Raw genomic sequence first — 19557 nt, 5'->3', positions numbered from 1 at the left:
TTTGAAGTGGAACAAATCAGCTGATATATTGTCAGAAGGACAAAAATAATGGAAGCAATATTTTCAGTTGTTTTGAGTTGTGCTCTGAAAAAAAATTATAAGAGTGAGCAAATTGGAGAACTTGTGCTATGTTTTAATAAGTGTGCATATTAAAAATGTTTGCAAATTTATTTAATAAACTTATTGCAGTATTGATATTTGGGAGCTGCAGTATTAATTATTTTTAGCCAGTTTTTAACATGCAACTAAAGAGAGGTAGTCTTTGTACTACTAAATCTGCCCTTTGTCCAGATTATTTATGGAAAGCCAATTAACAGAAATATCCAGTCAAATATCAAGTAGTCCTCAGTTTATGAAGGCAATTTGGAATGGAATTTCCATCACTAGATACATTGTCACATGGCCATGTTGCCTACCAGCGTCAATTGCTGACATCCCAGTTACCATAGTTAAGTGAAGATCTCATGTGACCTCAACTTCCAACTTCATGCTGGCTTCTCCATTGATCTTGATTGTCGGAAGCCAGCAGAAAATGTTAGAAAACACAATCACATGACTGTGGCTAGCTGTGATGTTGTTATCATGAGCTGGCTGGAGATGCTAGAATGGCCGGAACTATGAGGACACATTGAAAGTATTCTTTGTTCCGTGCCGTCATAACTTTTGAATAGTCAATAAATGAATGGTTGTAACCTAAGGACTACCTCTGTATAGGAAGACACTTTTCTTTAACTATTCCTACCTCTTAAGCCATTCTAGCTTTTAAGACCAACGTCAACTTGGATTAAGCTTGCTTAGTTTTGTCTACTAAAAGGTTGTTAGACTTTTCAGCATCAATTTTGATGGATACTTCTGAAACTAGTAAGTTTATGAATCTTATTTAAGCTTTAAAGTAAAAATCTATATAAAATCAGTAACAGGAAATATGGCAATTTACACTCTAATGGCAGAAAGTGAAGAAGAACTAAAGAGCCTCGTGTTGCGGGTAAAGAAGGAGAGTGCAAAAGTTGGGTTGAAACTTAACATTAAGAAAACCAAGATCATGGCATCCGGCCCTCTCAATTCCTGGCAAATAGATGGGGAAGAAATGGAGGTAGTGACAGATTTTATTTTCCTGGGCTCCAAGATCACTGCAGATGGGGACTGTAGCCAAGAAATTAAAAGACGCTTGCTCCTGGGGAGGAAAGCCATGGCAAATCTAGACAGCACACTAAAAAGCAGAGACATCACCCTGTCAACAAAAGTGCGTATAGTCAAGGCTATGGTCTTCCCAGTTGCAATGTATGGCAGTGAAAGTTGGACCATAAAAAAGGCTGAGCGCCAAAGAATTGAGGCCTTTGAACTCTGGTGCTGGAGAAGACTCCTGCGAGTCCCTTGGACTGCAAGGCGATCAAACCGGTCAGTCCTAGAGGAGATCAACCCTGACTGCTCTTTAGAAGGCCAGATCCTGAAGCTAAAACTCAAATACTTTGGCCACCTAATGAGAAGGAAGGACTCACTGGAGAAGAGCCTCATGCTGGGAAAGATTGAGGGCAATAGAAGAAGGGGACGACAGAGAATGAGGTGGCTGGATGGAGTCACTGAAGCAGTAGGCGTGAGCTTAAATGGACTCCAGAAGATGGTAGAGGACAGGAAGGCCTGGAGGAACGTTGTCCATAGGGTCGCGATGGGTCGGACACGACTTCGCAGCTAACAACAACAACAACACTATTCTCTTTTCTTTTATATAATAGACTGAATTCAGACAGCGGAAGGACACGGACTAAACTGACTGTAGAAGAACTGAAAGCTTTTGTTCAACAGTTGTTCAGTCTTCCTTGTGTCATCACTCAGGCTCGGCAAGTAAAGGTGAGTTTTTGGAGAAGGCTGCATTTGGATAGAGTTAAAAGTTGCTATAGAAATACTTCTTGAAATTTTATAAAATAATCCATTAGAGTCTCTTGACAACATTTTAAGGGGGAAGTTGCAAATATTGTTTCCTGTTCTGTTTCGTGTAGGGATTTTTTTTTAAGTGTCAAAAGTTTAATTTTAACAATTTTTGTGCACTTGAAGTGCAATGAAAATTTTAAAAAGGTTGATATTCAACTGACAGTGGATGTTTCTCATTTAAAGAAGTGGGCTGAATTAAAACAAATAGTAATCAATTGACTATTGCAGTATTTCCAGGAAGCCCAAATGTGTGCAGGGATGAAAGTATTAATTTCAGCAAATTACCGTAATTTCAGTAATTCCACTTTAAGATTTTGACTGTTGTTTTGAACCAAGGTACTTTGGAGCAAGCAAATAAGTTTGTTTCTAGGTCCTCTCAAAACCCTCAAAAAGAGATTTCCTTTACCGTGAATGGTTGATTTGATATTGTTTGCTGCAAGAATTGTTTTACGAATACCATTTTTTTTTGCCCGCCTCAAACAAACCTAGCTAAAAACATTCAGATGTTCATTTGATGTCTGTTACTACCTCTATCGCTGTGCTGAATGGTCACTTTGCTCTAAACCCTTTCAAAGAACCTGCTGGATGATGTCGAAGAGTTTCACGAGCGTGCCCAAGAGGCTATGATGGATGAGGTCCCAGACTCATCCAAGTTGCAGACGCTGATAGACATGGGCTCTGGACTCTATGTGGAACTTCCAGAATTACCTCGCCTGAAGCAAGAGCTTCAACAGGCACGTTGGCTGGATGAAGTGCGGGTGACTCTTTCAGATCCTCAGAGAGTCACCTTGGATTTGATGAAGAAACTGATAGACTCAGGGGTGGGCCTAGCACCACACCACGCAGTGGAGAAAGCCATGGCTGAATTGCAGGAGGTGCTTACAGTTTCAGAGAGGTGGGAGGAAAAAGCCAAAGTCTGCCTACAAGCAAGGTGAGGGGTGTTTTGTTCATTGTCTTTATGGGTCCATCAGGAGTTGAGGGTGTTTCAAAGGCTGTCTACCAAAATTTCTTTGGATAAAATCATAAAGGGAGGGGAATCTAATGGTTAGATTTTTTTTATTATTATTAATAAAATCAGCATGTCTGAAAAGATTACATTGCTAAGCCTTTCTAAAGATAGTGTTAGGAAAGTCTTTTGAAATCATGTTCATATGTTCTAGCTTCAGACTCTTGAGTTTGATTGGGTAGATTGTTTGCTTGAGGAGCCCTTATCTGTCTTAAACTTATTGATCCAATTGAGGAAATCATTTTCAGCCTTGACGGTGTAGGTCTTTGCCACTTATCCGGATTAATGCAATGTGCTGTATGTGGGGCTACCTTTCTAGACTACTCGAGAGGAAACCAATCCTAAATGCTCTGCCTTCTTGAGCAGGATTAGCACTTGTCACCAGCGTTTGGATTATATTACACCGGTAATCTGGACACAACCTGATTCCCAAATCTAATTCCAGATTCTAATCTGGAAAGCCCTGTATTGCTTGGTATCTACATATAGGCAGGGCCAGTTTTTCCATCTGGAATCAATTTACCCAACTCTTACATCTTGGGGAAGTCTCGTCAATTGTGATAGCACTAGTGTTCTATTCCAACTCTCCCTAAAATTAGAAACATCTGCCCTCACTGTTTTGGCCTCCTGGAGCTTTTGAAAACTGAATTATTCCAGAGAAAGTATTATGAGTGCTTAGGCACAGTTGAATTGTTTATGAAATTGTTAGCTTTAGATTAATTCTTTTTGATTATGTGCCACGAAACCATTAAATAAAACAATATGTGAGATTAGCATTATTCCTGATGTAGCTGAGGTGTGTTCAATGCATGGTATAGTCCTGTTTTATAACTGAGATGTATTTTTGATTTGGACCAGGAAATAAGGATGTATTCCAGATGTTTTTTTCTTCTCTGCTCTTAGACCTCGACAAAGTATTGCCGCTCTGGAGAGTATTGTGAATGAAGCAAAGAATATCCCAGCTTACCTGCCCAACATTCTGGCATTGAGAGAAGCCCTGCAGCGTGCTCGAGATTGGACAGCCAAAGTGGAGGCCATTCAAGTATGTTTAATTCCACAGGGTTGAGCAAGAGTTCAGATACTGCCTTTGCCTTTCATTATAAAGAGTCAGATAGTAACATTGTGATACTCTTGATTCTTGCTACAAAAGGTATCTTGTTTCACATAAAGTGAGGATTCTGATTCAAGATACAGGTTAATTTTAAAATTTAACTATGGGGACTCATACCGGGTTAATTGCTGAGTCTGAATATTTTTAATAAAAAGCCATCTGCTAATTAGGAGAGTAATAATGCGCAACTGCATTTGTCTCATTTAAAAAAGTATTTTGGACAAAACCCCTTGTTAATTTCACATGCCCTTCATTAAAATAGAAAGTTGTATTCTGCAATAATGTTATTATCTTGCGCTCATGTTTATTGGGATTTTTTATTGTATCAACCCATTTTATCATTGACTATCCTGGCAGTAGCTACCTTGAAGACCAACATGTGGTTTAAAATAATGCAGTGATTAAAATCACGTTTCAAGTTGTGATCGGTTCCTTTTGCTCTATTACGAGACGAGAATGATTTGTTTTTAATCCATGCAGAATGGAAGTAATTATGCGTATCTAGAGCAACTTGAGAATCTGTCTTCCAAAGGCCGCCTCATACCTGTCCGTCTTGATGGACTCCCCCAAGTTGACTCACAGGTAGCAGCAGCCCGTGCGTGGAGGGAACGCACCGGCCGAACTTTTCTGAAGAAGAATTCAAGCTACACACTTTTACAGGTTAGTTGGGAAAACATGTACTAGGATCCAGAGCAGCAGGTTCTAATGCTCCAGTTGTTGATGATGATCTTCTTTCATGCAAGTGATGGGTGTAGCCTTAAAATGTAAGTTAAGAGTTTTAAAAAAACAGCAGTTTTGCATAGGACTGAGGGGGATAAAGGTAGTCCTCATCATACAACCATTCTTTTACCAAGCATTCAGAGTTAATAAAGCACAGAAAAAAAAGTGACCTATGATCAATCCTCGGACATACAACGGTCGCAGCATCCCCACAGTTACATGATCAAAATTCAGGCAATTGGCAGACTGGCATGTATTTACAACGGTCGCAGCATCCCAGGCTCATGTGATCACCATTTGTGGCCTTCCCAGCCAACTTCCCACAAGCAAAGTGAGACGGTGCATTTGTTTTATACCGCATGGTTGTAAGATCTGGCACAGCTCGCTTAGTTTCCTTGCTTAGCAGTGGACATTCTGGTTCCAATTAGGATTGTAAATTGTATAGAATTTTATTGCTGTGTAAGAAGATTGCCTTTTTGAAAACTTACTGCTTTTATTGAAACTAAAAGCAGTCTCAATTTGATTAACCCTCTCTGTAAAACTCTTTCTAAAATTAGCGTAGCCCAGATCCCGTTGAAATTGTGGCCAGATCTTGAGTTCTAACAAAATGTTTTGTAAAAACATTTGTATGTCTGAACTATTATTGTTTTTTGTTATAGGTTCTTAGCCCTCGAACTGACATTGGTGTATATGGAAGCAGTAAGAACAGACGAAAAAGAGTAAAGGAGCTGATAGAGAAGGAGAAGGAAAAAGATCTTGACATGGAATCCTTGAGTGAATTAGAAGATGGAATAGAAGAATACAGGGATACTGCAGCTGTGGTGAGGGCCCATATTCGTTTAGCCATTCTTTTTTTTGGTATATATATATTATTGATTTTTTTAACAAACCATAATTCATTCAATAATTAGTAAACAGTGTGTTGTCTGGGTTACATTTGTAGCACAATTAATTTCTATAATCTCTATTCCATATGTTAATTCTAGTTGATTTCCTCTTCCCCCAAAGTATCCTTTTTTGCAAACATTGGGTTAATACAATTCTTATTATTTTGATAAATAACAGTTGAGTATATAGTATATTATGGGACGCGGTGGCTCAGTGGGTTAAGACGCTGAGCTTGTCGATCAGATGGTCGGCAGTTTGGCGGGTCGAATCCCGAGTGCCGCGTAACAGAGTGAGCGCCTGTTACTCGTCCCAGCTTCTGCCAACCTAGCAGTTCGAAAGCACGTAAAAATGCAAGTAGAAAAATAGGGACCACTACGGTGGGAAGGTAACAGCGTTCTGTGCACCTTTGGCGTCTAGTCATGCCGGCCACATGACCATGGAGACGTCCTCGGACAAGCACTGGCTCTTCGGCTTTGAAACGGAGATGAGCACCGGCCCCTAGAGTCGGAAATGACTAGCACGCATGTGCGGGGGAGCCTTTACCTTTACCTTTACCTTGTATAGTATATAGCCATTCTTTTTTCCCAGTAGGAAGCTCCTGTATCTTTTACTTTACTGTGAATCTAAAGCCCTGTTACTTTAGAACAGGTATTAAATCTTGATTTACTGGACCTCTTGGAGGAAAAGCTTTCTATTAAATACAAATATCCATTCAATCAGAATTGTATTGATGTAATTACTTCATTTATGTAATGATGTAAGCGATGCTTCTGTATATTTTCTGTTAGTTTATATCAAATTGACGCAGATAACATAAAATAACTCTGGACTTAACAATTAATATAAATTACATCAGTTACGTAGAAGGTTCCGAAGCAAGAGAGTTGGTCCATTATTTGGGGGTGAAATCTGAAATAAAATTTTGTCTGCTCTTTGGAGGTTAAGAGAATCCAGGTTTTACAGGACTAGAACTATTAGAATAGTTATTACTTATAACTAATAGCTATTAGAATGCACATATTGTAATAGAAATTCCATTACATGTCAGAATGACATTTTTTTCACTGTTGAGAAGATCAAGCCATTGAAAGGTATTCAATAGAATTCAATCTGAGTTTTGTATTGCTAATAATTCCACTAGTAAAATAGAATTTCCAAAGTTTACAATCTCATCTCTCTTTTTTAAAAAAAAATGGAGCCATGTGTGCTTATTCTATAATTATTAGCCTTAATTTTTAGGTTAATTTTTTTGAAATTGTATTCTTATTGATAATAAACTTCTAAGAATTGCATTTTACATATGCAAAACTTTTCAAGTTTGATTTTTGATTATGTGTCATCAGGCTGTTGTCAACCCTTAGACATTACTAACAACACATCTCTTAGGTTTATTAAAAGTAAGCATCCTGTATTTTATTTAGTTGTCAACATTTTCATACTTTTACACTTTTAAATTGGATATTAGAGATAACACCTGATCCTTAGAGATAACATTTGGAATTGCCCATAGTTATGATTTATGTGACTAGTATAGCTTATTGACATAATAAAGCATATTTTTGAACCTTAAAACCTATTTTATGCTTTCTTGAGTTTTCAAAATGTCGCACTTTGCTGAACATCCTGCTAAATCTTTACTCTTGAGCACAGAATGAACATTGCAGTTGTGCAGATCATTTTAGCAAACATGAATTTATTTTGTCATAATTACAGAATCTACTGACCACAAATTGATTTTTCTTTGTAGCTTTAAATTTATAGCTACCAGATATTGTGAAATATCTGTCAACTCACCAAAGCCCACCTATAGAACTCGGCAAAAGAGATTAATATGGGGACATTAAGTTTGATAGCTCAGTAATTTAATTACTAGGCAAAACTCAACTGAAGAAATGATAATACTGATGACACTGAGGTCTATATCTTTTTCAATCAATACCAAGAAGGCGTTGGAAATCCTAAATCTGTTTGGACACAGTGAGCAGTTACATATTATTGTGTTAACTGACCTATATAGGTCAGTTAACACAAAGCCTTGATGGTCAATTGAAGTCTGGGATTTGGAATTAACACATGTTCTTGCTGGAGTACCACTGTGAACAAACGTGTAATCTGCAAGAGCTTTGGGATCTGGCACTGTGTAAGTAGTTATAACTGCTGCAGAATGTCTTAGCCATCTTACATCTTGCTAGGTACATCTTACGTTTAGGGCTAAATTTTGAAAATGGTGTGGAGGAATCTTCTGGAATTTGCAAAGAGCCTAGAAACATGGGTGGTTGCTTCAATTAGCGCAGCTTCATTTTTTTAAAGAAATTACAAAGGCTCACATGGTTTGAGGATCACTTATGCATTCTAAAACAGCTCATATGAAGCGTGTGCGGTCCTACTTTACATAAAACTGATATAATAGAAGGGTTGAGCCTATAGGCAAAACATTCTTTCTAAGAAGCCCTCTGGATTTTCGCAGCATTTCTCTGTATACACATATTTATGTCATATATATCATATCATACCATATAGCATGTCATATATTATTACATAATAATAATGGAACTCCTGTCTCTGTAACTTATAACTCTTGGTAACTTTAGATGTTAAGATGCAGAGCTTCCCTGTTAAAGAAGATAGAGCTGTCAGTCAGCAGCCAAACAAACATCCAAAGACAATCTAAAATAAAATGGAAAAGATATATTCCAGCCATATCACAAGATGGCAGCAGTCTGCTACAAATGCTAAAAAATATTTGGGAAAAAAACTTTTAAAAAAGAGACAGACATTGGAGAATACCAGATTCTATAGAAACATTCTAGTTATACAAGTAAAACTTTCCCTAATTTATGCGGAAAATAGAATCAGGAGACTTTTACCACCGAACAATAATACACAGGTTAAACCTAATGCAACACATCTAGCAGTTTCCCAAAACAGACATTTCCTTTTTAAAAATTATTTTGGGATTTCCTGGAAATTTCAGTAATTCTGAGGCTCCTGGGGAGCCGAAGAGAACCTCATTATTCCTTCTTTCTCCAGTTTCTCCTCTCCATTGATTCTGCCATCTGTGCACTTTTTTTGTTTGGAAAGAACAATTCAAGCAGTCTGTCTCTGAGGGAATTACTGGGTTATCTCTCTGTGTCAATATGACAAGCAGCATCTTTTTCTCCTGAAGGTATTGATTTTCGGTCTGTACCTTTCTGGCAGGTAGATTGGCAGGCTGTGGTTATCAGCTTGTAACTTGTCATTCACATCAACTGGTATGAAACTGCTAGTACTGTGCAACCATCTTTGAAAGCCCTCCTATGTTTCTTGTCTCATGATGGATGAAGTTAGGTTGATGGATATTTGGAACAAGATTTTTTTTCAGCAGCAGAGTTCTGTTTATGAACTTTTTCCACATGGAAGCCAGATTAGACCTTCATAAGTAAGTTTCAGATGGTAATTGAAAGATGATGCAGGTAGTCCTCGATTTATGACCGCAATCGAGCCCCAAATTTATGTTGCTAAGTGAGAAATTTGTTAAGTGAGTTTTGCTACATTTTACGACTTTTCTTGCCACATTTGTTAAGTGAGTCAGTTAGTAACACGCTTGTTAAGTGAATCTGGCTTCCCCATTGACTTTGCTTGTCAGAAGGTCCAAAAAGGTGATCACATGACCACAACACTGCAGCCATCATAAATATGAACCAATTGTCAAGCATCCAAATGTAAATCATGTGACCATGAAAAATAGTCATAAGTCCCTTTTTTCAGTTCCGTTGCAACTTTGAACAGTCAGTAAATGAACTGTTGTGATTCGAGGACTACCTGTATTCTATTGAAAATGTTAATGATTTTTAGATTCCTCATATAATTATTTTTCACAAGTCTTTTTTAATTTGATTCAGGTATATTAGATTTTTAAAAAACATTGCAGCTTGGAACAAGTATTCTGTTTGTTCATTTATGCCGTGTAGCACAGTGTGTTAAAAAAAAGTTGGACCAGTCTAGGAATGTGAGTCTTGCCAATGAAATGGATTGAATGGTTCTCTACTATTCTTCCCTTTGAAAAGGTGGCTGTTTTCAAAGACCGGGAGCAGAAAGAGGTTGAAGCCATGCACGCCCTCAGGGAAGCCAACCTGGCCAAGATGACGATGGTGGATCGCATTGAAGAAATCAAGTTCTGCATCTGCCGCAAGACGGCCAGTGGATTCATGCTACAGTGTGAACTCTGCAAAGACTGGTTTCATAGCACTTGCGTGACCCTTCCCAAAACGAGCTCCCAAAAGAAGGGCTCTAGCTGGCCTGCCAAAGAAGTCAAGTTCTTGTGCCCACTTTGCATGCGATCTCGAAGGCCTCGTCTTGAGACAATTTTATCTCTACTAGTCTCCTTGCAAAAACTCCCAGTACGGTTGCCAGAGGGGGAAGCATTGCAGTGCCTGACAGAGCGAGCTATGAGCTGGCAAGATCGGGCACGGCAAGCCCTGGCCACCGATGAACTATCTTCTGCGTTGGCCAAACTTTCTGTGTTGAGCCAGCGTATGGTAGAACAGGCGGCACGCGAGAAAACGGAGAAGATAATCAGCGCGGAACTCCAGAAGGCAGCTGCCAATCCCGATTTACAGGTATTAGTTTTATTTTTTGGGTGCAGTCTCTCTTCTCTTCCTGTGGATAAAGACCTTATTGCTTGAGCTTTGTCACCTAGTTTGCTCTGAATGCTGTCCTTCTGGAACCCAAAAGTTGATGTTTTTGTATAGACTTCTTAAACCAGTCCAAATGATAAAAACAGTTGGTTTTTTTAGAACATAACCGAATACACATTCACTAGCAGGGACTTTACACTTTACAAAGACTAGGAAGAAATAGTTATATTCCAATGTAGGAAATTCCAAAATCTTACAAACAGCACAGCTTTTCAAACATGAATACAGTAGATTTTTATCACTCAGGAATTGTACTTCTAATAAAAAGTTAATGTGACATTTTTTATTGGCTATTCTTTTTTTCCGACTATTAAATATCTCTTTGGGATTTACACCTCTATACACTTAATACTAAATTCCTTTTTATTCCAGTGATCTGTGGCCCTTCAGGTACTGAATGCATTAGCATTCCTTAGCATTCTTTGCCGTTAATTTCCTTGACTAAAGGTGTTAAGATATGCAGTCCAACAATTGTAGAGTAGCCAGATATTGCCAATTTATTACGTATGCCTTCCTTTGCTGTGTATTACAAAGATAGTTAGGGGGAATGCCTTTTATTTGGGGATTTCTGCTCACTTCCCAGCAAGAATGACATAAAAAGATATTTTTAAAAGGTTTTAATTGTTTTTTCTTTGTTCAAGCAATGTAATTAGCATCTTATAAATGTAAATATATCAATCCCAAAGGATTATTAATAATTCTCACTGATGTGTTTTTGTTTGATGTCTTCAGTGACTATAAAATTCTAATATTTTCAGATACTGTTATCAATTACCAAGTTCCACATATATTTCAGACAATGGTTATAAAAGTGAAGAAGCAATTATGGTGTTCTCAGCATCTGTGAACATAGTTGTGTCTTGGAAGCTTAGAAATGAAATTTCAATTCTTATTGTTAGAAATATAATTTTAAAGCAACTATTAGTTTCCTGTAATCTGATTTGCAACCCTTAATCAACTCAAATAACTTTTGTTACCTTGTACAAGTTTCACTGGATGCTTTTTTAACTCATAAAGTGTGTTTCTTCACATAGGGTCACTTGACTAGTTTTCAGCAATCTGGGTTTAATCGGGCTACAAGTAGTGTATCTTCATCTCCTCGACAGACTATGGATTATGATGATGAGGAGACAGATTCAGATGAAGACATAAGAGAAGCATATGGCTATGACATAAAGGTTAGTCTTGCAATTACATTTCTGAGCTCACAATTGTGAATAATTGTTTTATTCCTTCAGTGAGATTTCACCAGTAACAAAACAACTGTAAAGTTGTTTGGTACAAAGAGATGATCAGAAGCCTCTTGGGAAATTTTTATTTTTTATTTTTTTTTTTAAAAGTGCAGAGTTTCATTCTGCTATAACTATCTAACCATATATTGCTGCAGTAACTGAAAGAAAGCCACTGGCTTAACCCATGTTTAATGTAATTCTGTTAATAAACCTGTGGTGGGTTGTATTAAAATGATTAGATCCTTCTCCATAATCTCATGTTTCTGCTGTACTTTTCTTTAGGACAATGCCAGTGTAAAGTCTTCTAGCAGTTTGGAGCCTAACCTCTTCTGTGACGAAGAAATTCCAATCAAATCTGAAGAAGTAGTAACACACATGTGGACGGCTCCCTCTTTCTGTGCTGAACATGCATATTCATCAGCTTCAAAAAGCTGTTCTCAAGGTAATCCTTTTTTTCTACATAGTATTATACGTACAGTGCCACTTATTTGTTATTGTAATTTCACCAATTCACCAAAAATTCTTTAAGCAGCTTCTAAATTAAATTAACAAATGAAGCGCTCTGGGACTAAAAATTAGTGGTGAGGCTAAGTTAAAAACTAGATTTGATCAACTTCATTGGCAAGCAGGCAGGCAGGCAGATAGGATACTCCAGACATACGCTTTGTAGTGTGTTTTGAATGCCATGTGAGCACAGTACTTTCTATTATTAAGTACTACAGTCGTGTCTTTTTCCCAGGCTTCTGCATAAACCTGGGGAAAAAATGTAGCTATCTTAATGAATTAAAATGATTCTTAAAGCAGTGATAACTTTTTTTAAAAAAAACTCACATAAAAATCTGAAAAACAGTGTGGCTGTGAATGAATAATAGACAGGTGATTGCCCAAGCTTCTTCCATATCATTTTCAAAACATCACCAGAACCAGTATTTAATCATGTTCTGTTTCTGTAACTGTAACTGCAACTTTTGAAGGTGTCAGAAATTGTATGTATCTCTGGGGTCTTAGGCACCTGGGTAACAACTAGAGATTCTGAGTTTCTTTAGAGTCTTAAACCGTCCAAATGACTTCATGTCATTTGGCATGTCTATAATAAATGACAATGAGGCCATCAACTACTAGGAAACTGGGTACTTGAATTTTTAAGAAATCAAAACTTTAGCCCTTTCACATTATGTTTTCTGTCCTTTAGTCTTAAACATCATTTTTTTCCTTTGTGCTTCTTTTTGAAAGGTTCCAATACCCCAAGAAAGCAACCCCGTAAAAGCCCTTTAGTTCCTCGCAGTTTAGAACCCCCTGTGCTTGAACTGTCTTCTGGAGCCAAATCACAGCTAGAAGATCTAATGATGATAGGAGATCTCTTAGAAGTATCTCTTGATGAAACCCAACACATCTGGCGGATTTTGCAGGCCACCCACCCACCCTCTGAAGATAGATTTCTTCATATCATGGAGGTAAACGTAGGCATTTTCTATCGTAAAATAGCAAAGTCATATGTAAAATTAACTTTGGCAAAATGGTATTTGCAGAGAGCAGGTGATTCCCACTGCTGCTATTTCATCGCTTTATTGGATTGGCTCCTCCTAATTTACTCTTTTGGGATTTGCTTCCTTACCAAAGTCTTCCTTGAAGCCCCTATAACCGTGGTGGTGAGCCTATGGCACGCGTGCCACAGGTGGCACGCAGAGCCCTCTCTGTGGGCACGCGTGCCGTCGCCCCAGTCCTAAGCCTTCAGCTGGGTTTTATAAAACATTTTCGCTTTAGGCCTCCGCCACCGTGTGCAAAAAAAAAAGGTTCAATCAATCAATTTCAACTTCTTGCGGGGGGGGAGAAGATCTCACAAAGTTGGAATTGATAGATTGAACTTTTTAGTCCCACCCAGGCTGCCGTTACCACCGCAGCCACGCCCACCCTATGGGCCACGCCCACCCGGCACCCGACGATACATAAGTGAGTTTTGGGTTGTGGTTTGGGCACTCGGTCTCTAAAAAGGTTTGCCATCACTGCCCTATAAGCTCATTACATTTGTCCTTCCACTCTTATTTACTCCCTTTTCTATTTCTCACTAAATCCATACGGTGGAATATTGTCTGCCACATGTTTCTTGTTGAAAAGTCATGAGCATCCTGGCCTAAGCATCTCATAATTTGATGCAAAAATATCCTGTCTCTATTTTAAGTACCAGGAATGTTGGGACACTCCCATTCACATGCAGCAAAATGCTTGTTGATTGCCATTAGCAGAGTGGAGCCAGCAATCTAAGGCTCGGTTATTGTAAAGTGTATGCATATGTCCGTGAACATATATATCCCACCTTTATTATTTTAACAAATAACCCAAGGCTGAAAAAATATCTAAAATACCTTCCTCCTCCTACTTTTTCCACAACAACAACCCTGTGTGGTGGTTTGGACTGAGAGAGAGTGACTGGCCCAAGTCACTCAGCTGGCTTTCATGGAGAGGGCAAGACTTGAACTCACGGTCTCCCACTTCTTAGATATTGAAAATAAAATGGTCATATCCAGCCTCCTGAAAATAATTCATTTGTTGAGGCTGAGGAAGAAGAAACGTCCTTTCCGCTCTAATCCTAATGATTGACCTTTCTTAGGAAAGCATATTACCAGGTCTGGGTGAATGTATATTATCTTACAAATTGTTTAACATCCACTTGGTTCCAAAACAGAGTGTCCCACTTTAGACCTTATGAAGTAAACTGGCATTGTGATTAATATTTACTTTGCCTCTTCTCTCCTGTTAATGAGCTTATTCACTCAGTGAAAGCGCTGTGTGCTTATGGAAAGTAGCTTCTTCATTTTGCTTTTATGATACGCCAGGGAATAATCTGGCAATTATCCACCTCCTCCTTTTGTTCCTTGAAGGATGAGAGCATGGATGAGAAGCCGTTGAAAACCCGCGGAAGAGATGCTTCAGAGAGGAAAAGGAAGCGCAAACTCGAGAAAGCAGAGCAGTTCTTCGGTGACCTGAAGCAGAAGTCTAAAGAGCTGAAGAAGTTGGAGAAACCAAAGAAGAAGAAGCTGAAACTGACCATGGACAAGACAAAGGAGCTGAACAAACTGGCCAAAAAGCTGGCTAAAGAAGAAGAACGAAAGAAGAAGCGTGAGAAAGCGGCTGCAACAAAGGTAGAGCTGGTGAAAGAGTGCACTGAAAAAAAGAGGGAGAAGAAAGTTTTGGACATCCCCTCCAAGTATGACTGGTCAGGAGCAGAAGAGTCAGATGACGAAAACGCCGTGTGTGCTGCACAAAACTGCCAGAGGCCCTGCAAGGACAAGGTGGGTCACCACGGTTGATGTTTTGAAAAAAAACAAAACCATTGCTAGATCATTGCTTCAGACTCCAGGGCTCTTATCTTTGAAAGTTTTAGCCATACTTTGTTTACAAAGCAGAAACCGTAACATTATTTGTTCTTTGATAAGGGATTTTTAGGATTTATGCATTTATCCACCAAATTTACACGGCCGCCCATCCTCACCAAAAGTGACTCTGGGCGGCCTGCAACAATTAATTAAAATAAATATATAGAATTTTAATTTAATTTTATTAGATTTATATACCGCCCTTTCCCGAAGGACTCAGGGCGGTTTACAGGGCATTTTAAAATCACACCAATACAAAATACAAAAGTTAAAAGGCAATTAAAAAGATTAAATTATCCCTGAAAATAAAACCCCAGTTAAAATTCTCAGCCTGGGCCAGAGAGCTCAAAGAGCCAAGTCTTCAGGTCCCGGCTGAATGAACGCAGGCCAGGGGCAGTCCTGAGCTCCACGGGCAGCTGGTTCCACAGGGCAGGCGCACCCACAGAGAAGGTGTTATCCGCCAGCAATCTTTTACCCTCCCTGTGTGAGCGCACTGGACAAAGGGAACTTGATGCTGGCAGCAGGTGTTCCCTCAAATATCCCGGACCCAAGCCATTCAGGGTTTTATAGGTCATCACCAGCACTTTGAATCTCACCCGGAGGGCAACCGGAAGCCAATGCAGCTCACGGAGTAGAGGTGTTACATGGGAGTATCGGGAAACCGCCATCACAACTCGCGCGGCCGCATTCTGCACCAGTTGAAGCCTCCGAGTGGTCCTCAAGGGCAGCCCCATGTAGAGAGCGTTGCAGTAGTCTAAACGGGAGGTCACGAGCGCATGAGTGACTGTGCGTAGGGCATCTCGGTCCAGGTAGGGTCGCAACTGGCGCACCAGGTGAACCTGGGCAAAAGCCCCCCTGGTCACGGCTCCTATATGATCTTCAAAATTGAGCCGTGAGTCCAGGAGGACGCCCAAGTTGCGAGCCCTATCAACGGGGGGTAACACCTCACCCCCCATCGTTAGAGATGGAATAGTCTGGTTAGCCCAAGATGCCGATACGCACAGCCACTCAGTCTTGGCAGGATTGAGACGAAGCCTGTTTCTCCCCATCCAGACCTGGACCACCTCCAGGCAACCGGACATCACGGCAAGGGCATCGCTGGGTTGGTTCGGGGTGGAGAAAAAAAGTTGGGTATCATCAACGTACTGATGATACCCCACCCCGAAACCACGAATGATCTCGCCCAGCGGCTTCATATAGATGTTGAACAGGAGGGGCGAGAGAACCGACCCCTGAGGGACTCCACAAGTGAGAGGCCTCGGGGTGGATCTCTGCCCTCCCATCAACACCGACTGCGAGCGGCCCAGGAGATAGGAGGAGAACCACCGTAAAACGGTGCCTCCCACTCCCAGCCCCCTGAGACGCCGCAGTAGGATACCATGGTCGATGGTATCGAAAGCCGCTGAGAGATCTAATAGGACTAGGACAGAGGAACAACCCCTGTCCCGAGCCCGCCAGAGATCATTCACCAGGGCGACCAATGCCGTCTCCGTGCTGTGCCCGGGCCTGGAACCCGATTGGTACGGGTCCAGATAATCAGTTTCCTCCAGGAACAGAGGAAGCTGCTGCGCCACCACGCTCTCAACAACCTTCGCCAGAAAGCGAAGGTTGGAGAGTGGACGATAGTTATTTAAAACAGCCGGGTCCAGGGCAGGCTTTTTGAGGAGGGGTCTCACCACCGCCTCCTTAAAGGCAGCGGGGAAGACACCCTCCTTCAAAGAAGCAGTTATTACTGCCTGGAACCAGCCTCGTGTCCCCTCCCGAGCCGCATAAACCAGCCAGGAGGGGCACGGATCCAACAAACAAGTGGTGGAGCTCAGCCTCCCCATGATCCTGTCCACATCATCAGGGGAAACAGGATCGAACTCAGTCCAGATAACATGCTCAAGACCGTCCGATTCCTCCACGTCAAACTCCGCCCAGTCAGAGTCCAGACCAGCCCGGATCTGAGCGATTTTGTCCGTCAGATGATGACTAAACTCCTCGGCCCGTCCCTGCAAGGGATCCTCCCTCATTAAAGCAGTCATTAAAGATCAAATATAAAAATAGTCATTACTAAAAAAAATAAAAACCACTCTGCCCAGGAGAGAGTGACCGTTCTTCTGGAAACCCCAGTCATTCAGATAACCCAGTCCCAGGCCATGAAAGACTTTAAAGATTAAAACCAGCACCTTGAAATTGGGCCCAGAAACAGTTTTGGCAACCAGTACAGACTAGAAGCACACATAACTATTCACTCTGCTGCCTTCTGCACCAGCTAATGTTGGTATATCTATTTATATCTTATCTTATCTTATCTTATCTATCTATCTATCTATCTATCTATCTATCTATCTATCTATCTATCTATCTATCTATCTATCTATCTATCTATCTATCTATCTATCTATCTATCATTTCAGTATGTATCTTTGATGCGACTTTGCTAAAGCAGATTCAGTCATGTCCACTAGATTTTACTCATCGGCAGACTATTAGTAAAGAAATTGTGAATTTGCACATTCTTCTTCCATTTATAAGTTTTTCCCATTGCCTCATCTGCTTCCCTGATGCTGTTGTAGAAACCTGCTGATATCCAGAATTCTGTATTACAATACTGTTCCTTCGTGTTGAAGTCCCTGGAATGGCTATCTTTATGAAAGAAAATTAATCTTCCAAAGGTTCTTGCACAAAAACTTTAAGTCACGTGTTTGCAGATTGAAGGAAGCCACATGCCCTGTTCTATTCTTCCTGCATATCGTGTTTTTTTTTAAAATGATCATATTCAATTATAGCAAATTTCATTATTTTCCCCTTTGGAGACATTTTGCAGGTCTGCTTGCAATGGCTGTGGATTCTAGTCAGAAACAGTTTGTTTGGAGCAGTATTCTCAGGAGTTTTGTGATTTTGTTTAGGGAACTTCCCAAAAACCAATTTTAGATATATGTATATATATGTATATATGTGTGTATGTATATATATGTGTGTGTGTGTGTATACACACACACACAGACACGCACACACACACACACACATGCTGCCAGGATTTACTTCTATTTCAGTGATGCCTTAAAGATCAGCTAATGCATATGTGCAATAATATACTTTATCATGCCTGGGAATAAGGGAGATTAAAAATGTATTGTCCAATAAGAGAAGAGTTTTGTTTTAAATGAACAAATAACAAAAGCTGTTCCTTTGTGGGAAATGTAAATCCTGCATAAGGACTGAAGCTGCTGCAAAAATTTCCATATGCTGCAAAAGACAACTTTGCTGCAGGGCTTAACTGCAGAAAAGTAACAAGCAACTTTCTGAAGAAACTAAATCATTTTGTTGTATGAACTAGTCACATACACAGTAGATTAATATATACAATGCACTGGTTATTTCATTTTGTATAAACTTTATAAATACTTGTAGAAATTAATTTAAAATATACTACTAATTTATGCATTTTTATTAAATGCTTGTCCAATTCAAAACCGTCAAATGCCAAGAGGCTGGTAGATTTTTACAAATCACAGGAAAACCATTTCCTGGCAGAAGACAGTTAGGTATACTTGTGCCCTAACTATATTATTATTATTACACTTAAGGTATCATATTGGTTAATTTGTTTAGATTTCATGTTTTTAATAGTAGCCCTAAGGAAGCATAATAACTCATTATAATGACTCACAATAATAATAACTTATAATGACTCATTTCAGGAAATGACCTGTAATGATAAATTTAAAACAATCATTAGAGTTACTGCTTTCGTACTCCAGCTTCAAGGTTTAATTTAATGTAATGCATTAAATTTGTAAGAACATCCAATTCAAAATGACTCTGGGCAGTGTACAATACTAAATGCAGATAAGATTAGCTATGCAGAAAATTTAGCATATTCTGGCAGGGTAGCCAGGAAACAGACGTCTTACATGGGCATAGAGAACCACCTGGTTTGCCACATTCTGGACTATCTGTAGCTTCCAAGTGGTCTTCAAGGGTGACTTCATATTCGTTGTGTTATGGTAATCCACACACAAAGTGACCAGAGCATGAGTGACTGTCCCAAGGCTCTTCTGATTCAGAAATTAGATCTGCACGAAGCAGGAAATATGGGGTCCAGGAAGACCTCTAAATTGCACGCCAGCTTTGAGTGAGCTAAACACTCGTTGATTAAGACCAAAGATCTGGAATCCTTGGATCCAGGAGAGGGTATTTTCCCCATAGCCTTGCCAGGGTTGAGTCTGAATCTGTTGCTCTCACCCAGATTGTGAAGATATAAATAACTGCCTAATTTTTAATGAGAAGGAAAAGCCGTAGGTGCTTTAAGAAGTAAGATGTTTAAAAATATCTCTTGAGAGCTGCAACAAGCAATGCTCCAAATTTAAGCTGAAATGGGCCCGAGAAGTTGCTCGCTTTAAAGTTCTTTATTGAAGGAGTTGTCTTAACTGACTTGGTAGTCATCAAAGGACTGTTAATCATGACCACCTTGGCCGTACTTGACCTTTAGTTGCATTTTCCCCTTCATATCTTGTCTCTAAACATAACTCTACATCATATGTATTGAATATAAAGCACAGCTGTCTCATCTGCACATGTATAATATCAAGTACCAATCTGTATGCATATCAGTGATATTTAGTGATATATT

At 39.7% G+C, this 19557-nt stretch overlaps 2 protein-coding genes across 3 annotated transcripts in view; both read left to right on the top strand.

The window, feature by feature from the left end:
- KDM5A (lysine demethylase 5A) overlaps nt 1-19557 on the top strand; it is a 62878-nt gene that overhangs the window by 26459 nt on the left and 16862 nt on the right. For both annotated transcript variants that reach the window (XM_081331160.1, XM_081331159.1), the window contains exons 18-27: nt 1734-1848; nt 2505-2860; nt 3839-3977; nt 4527-4706; nt 5426-5587; nt 9701-10252; nt 11365-11508; nt 11845-12004; nt 12796-13016; nt 14442-14852. In XM_081331160.1, coding sequence (XP_081187286.1) covers nt 1734-1848; nt 2505-2860; nt 3839-3977; nt 4527-4706; nt 5426-5587; nt 9701-10252; nt 11365-11508; nt 11845-12004; nt 12796-13016; nt 14442-14852 — 2440 coding nt within the window. The remainder of the gene's footprint in view (nt 1-1733; nt 1849-2504; nt 2861-3838; nt 3978-4526; nt 4707-5425; nt 5588-9700; nt 10253-11364; nt 11509-11844; nt 12005-12795; nt 13017-14441; nt 14853-19557) is intronic.
- The window catches only part of LOC308670029 (sodium- and chloride-dependent GABA transporter 2-like), a 96582-nt gene continuing 91794 nt past the window's right edge, over nt 14770-19557 (top strand). Inside the window, exon 1 of the mRNA XM_081331161.1 lies at nt 14770-14852. The gene's annotated coding sequence lies outside the window, so the exon portion shown is untranslated. The remainder of the gene's footprint in view (nt 14853-19557) is intronic.

This window comes from Vipera berus (genome assembly GCF_964194415.1).
Source record: "Vipera berus genome assembly, chromosome: 6".
Taxonomy (NCBI): domain Eukaryota; kingdom Metazoa; phylum Chordata; class Lepidosauria; order Squamata; family Viperidae; genus Vipera; species Vipera berus.
This window is presented reverse-complemented; position numbering and strand designations above follow the sequence as displayed.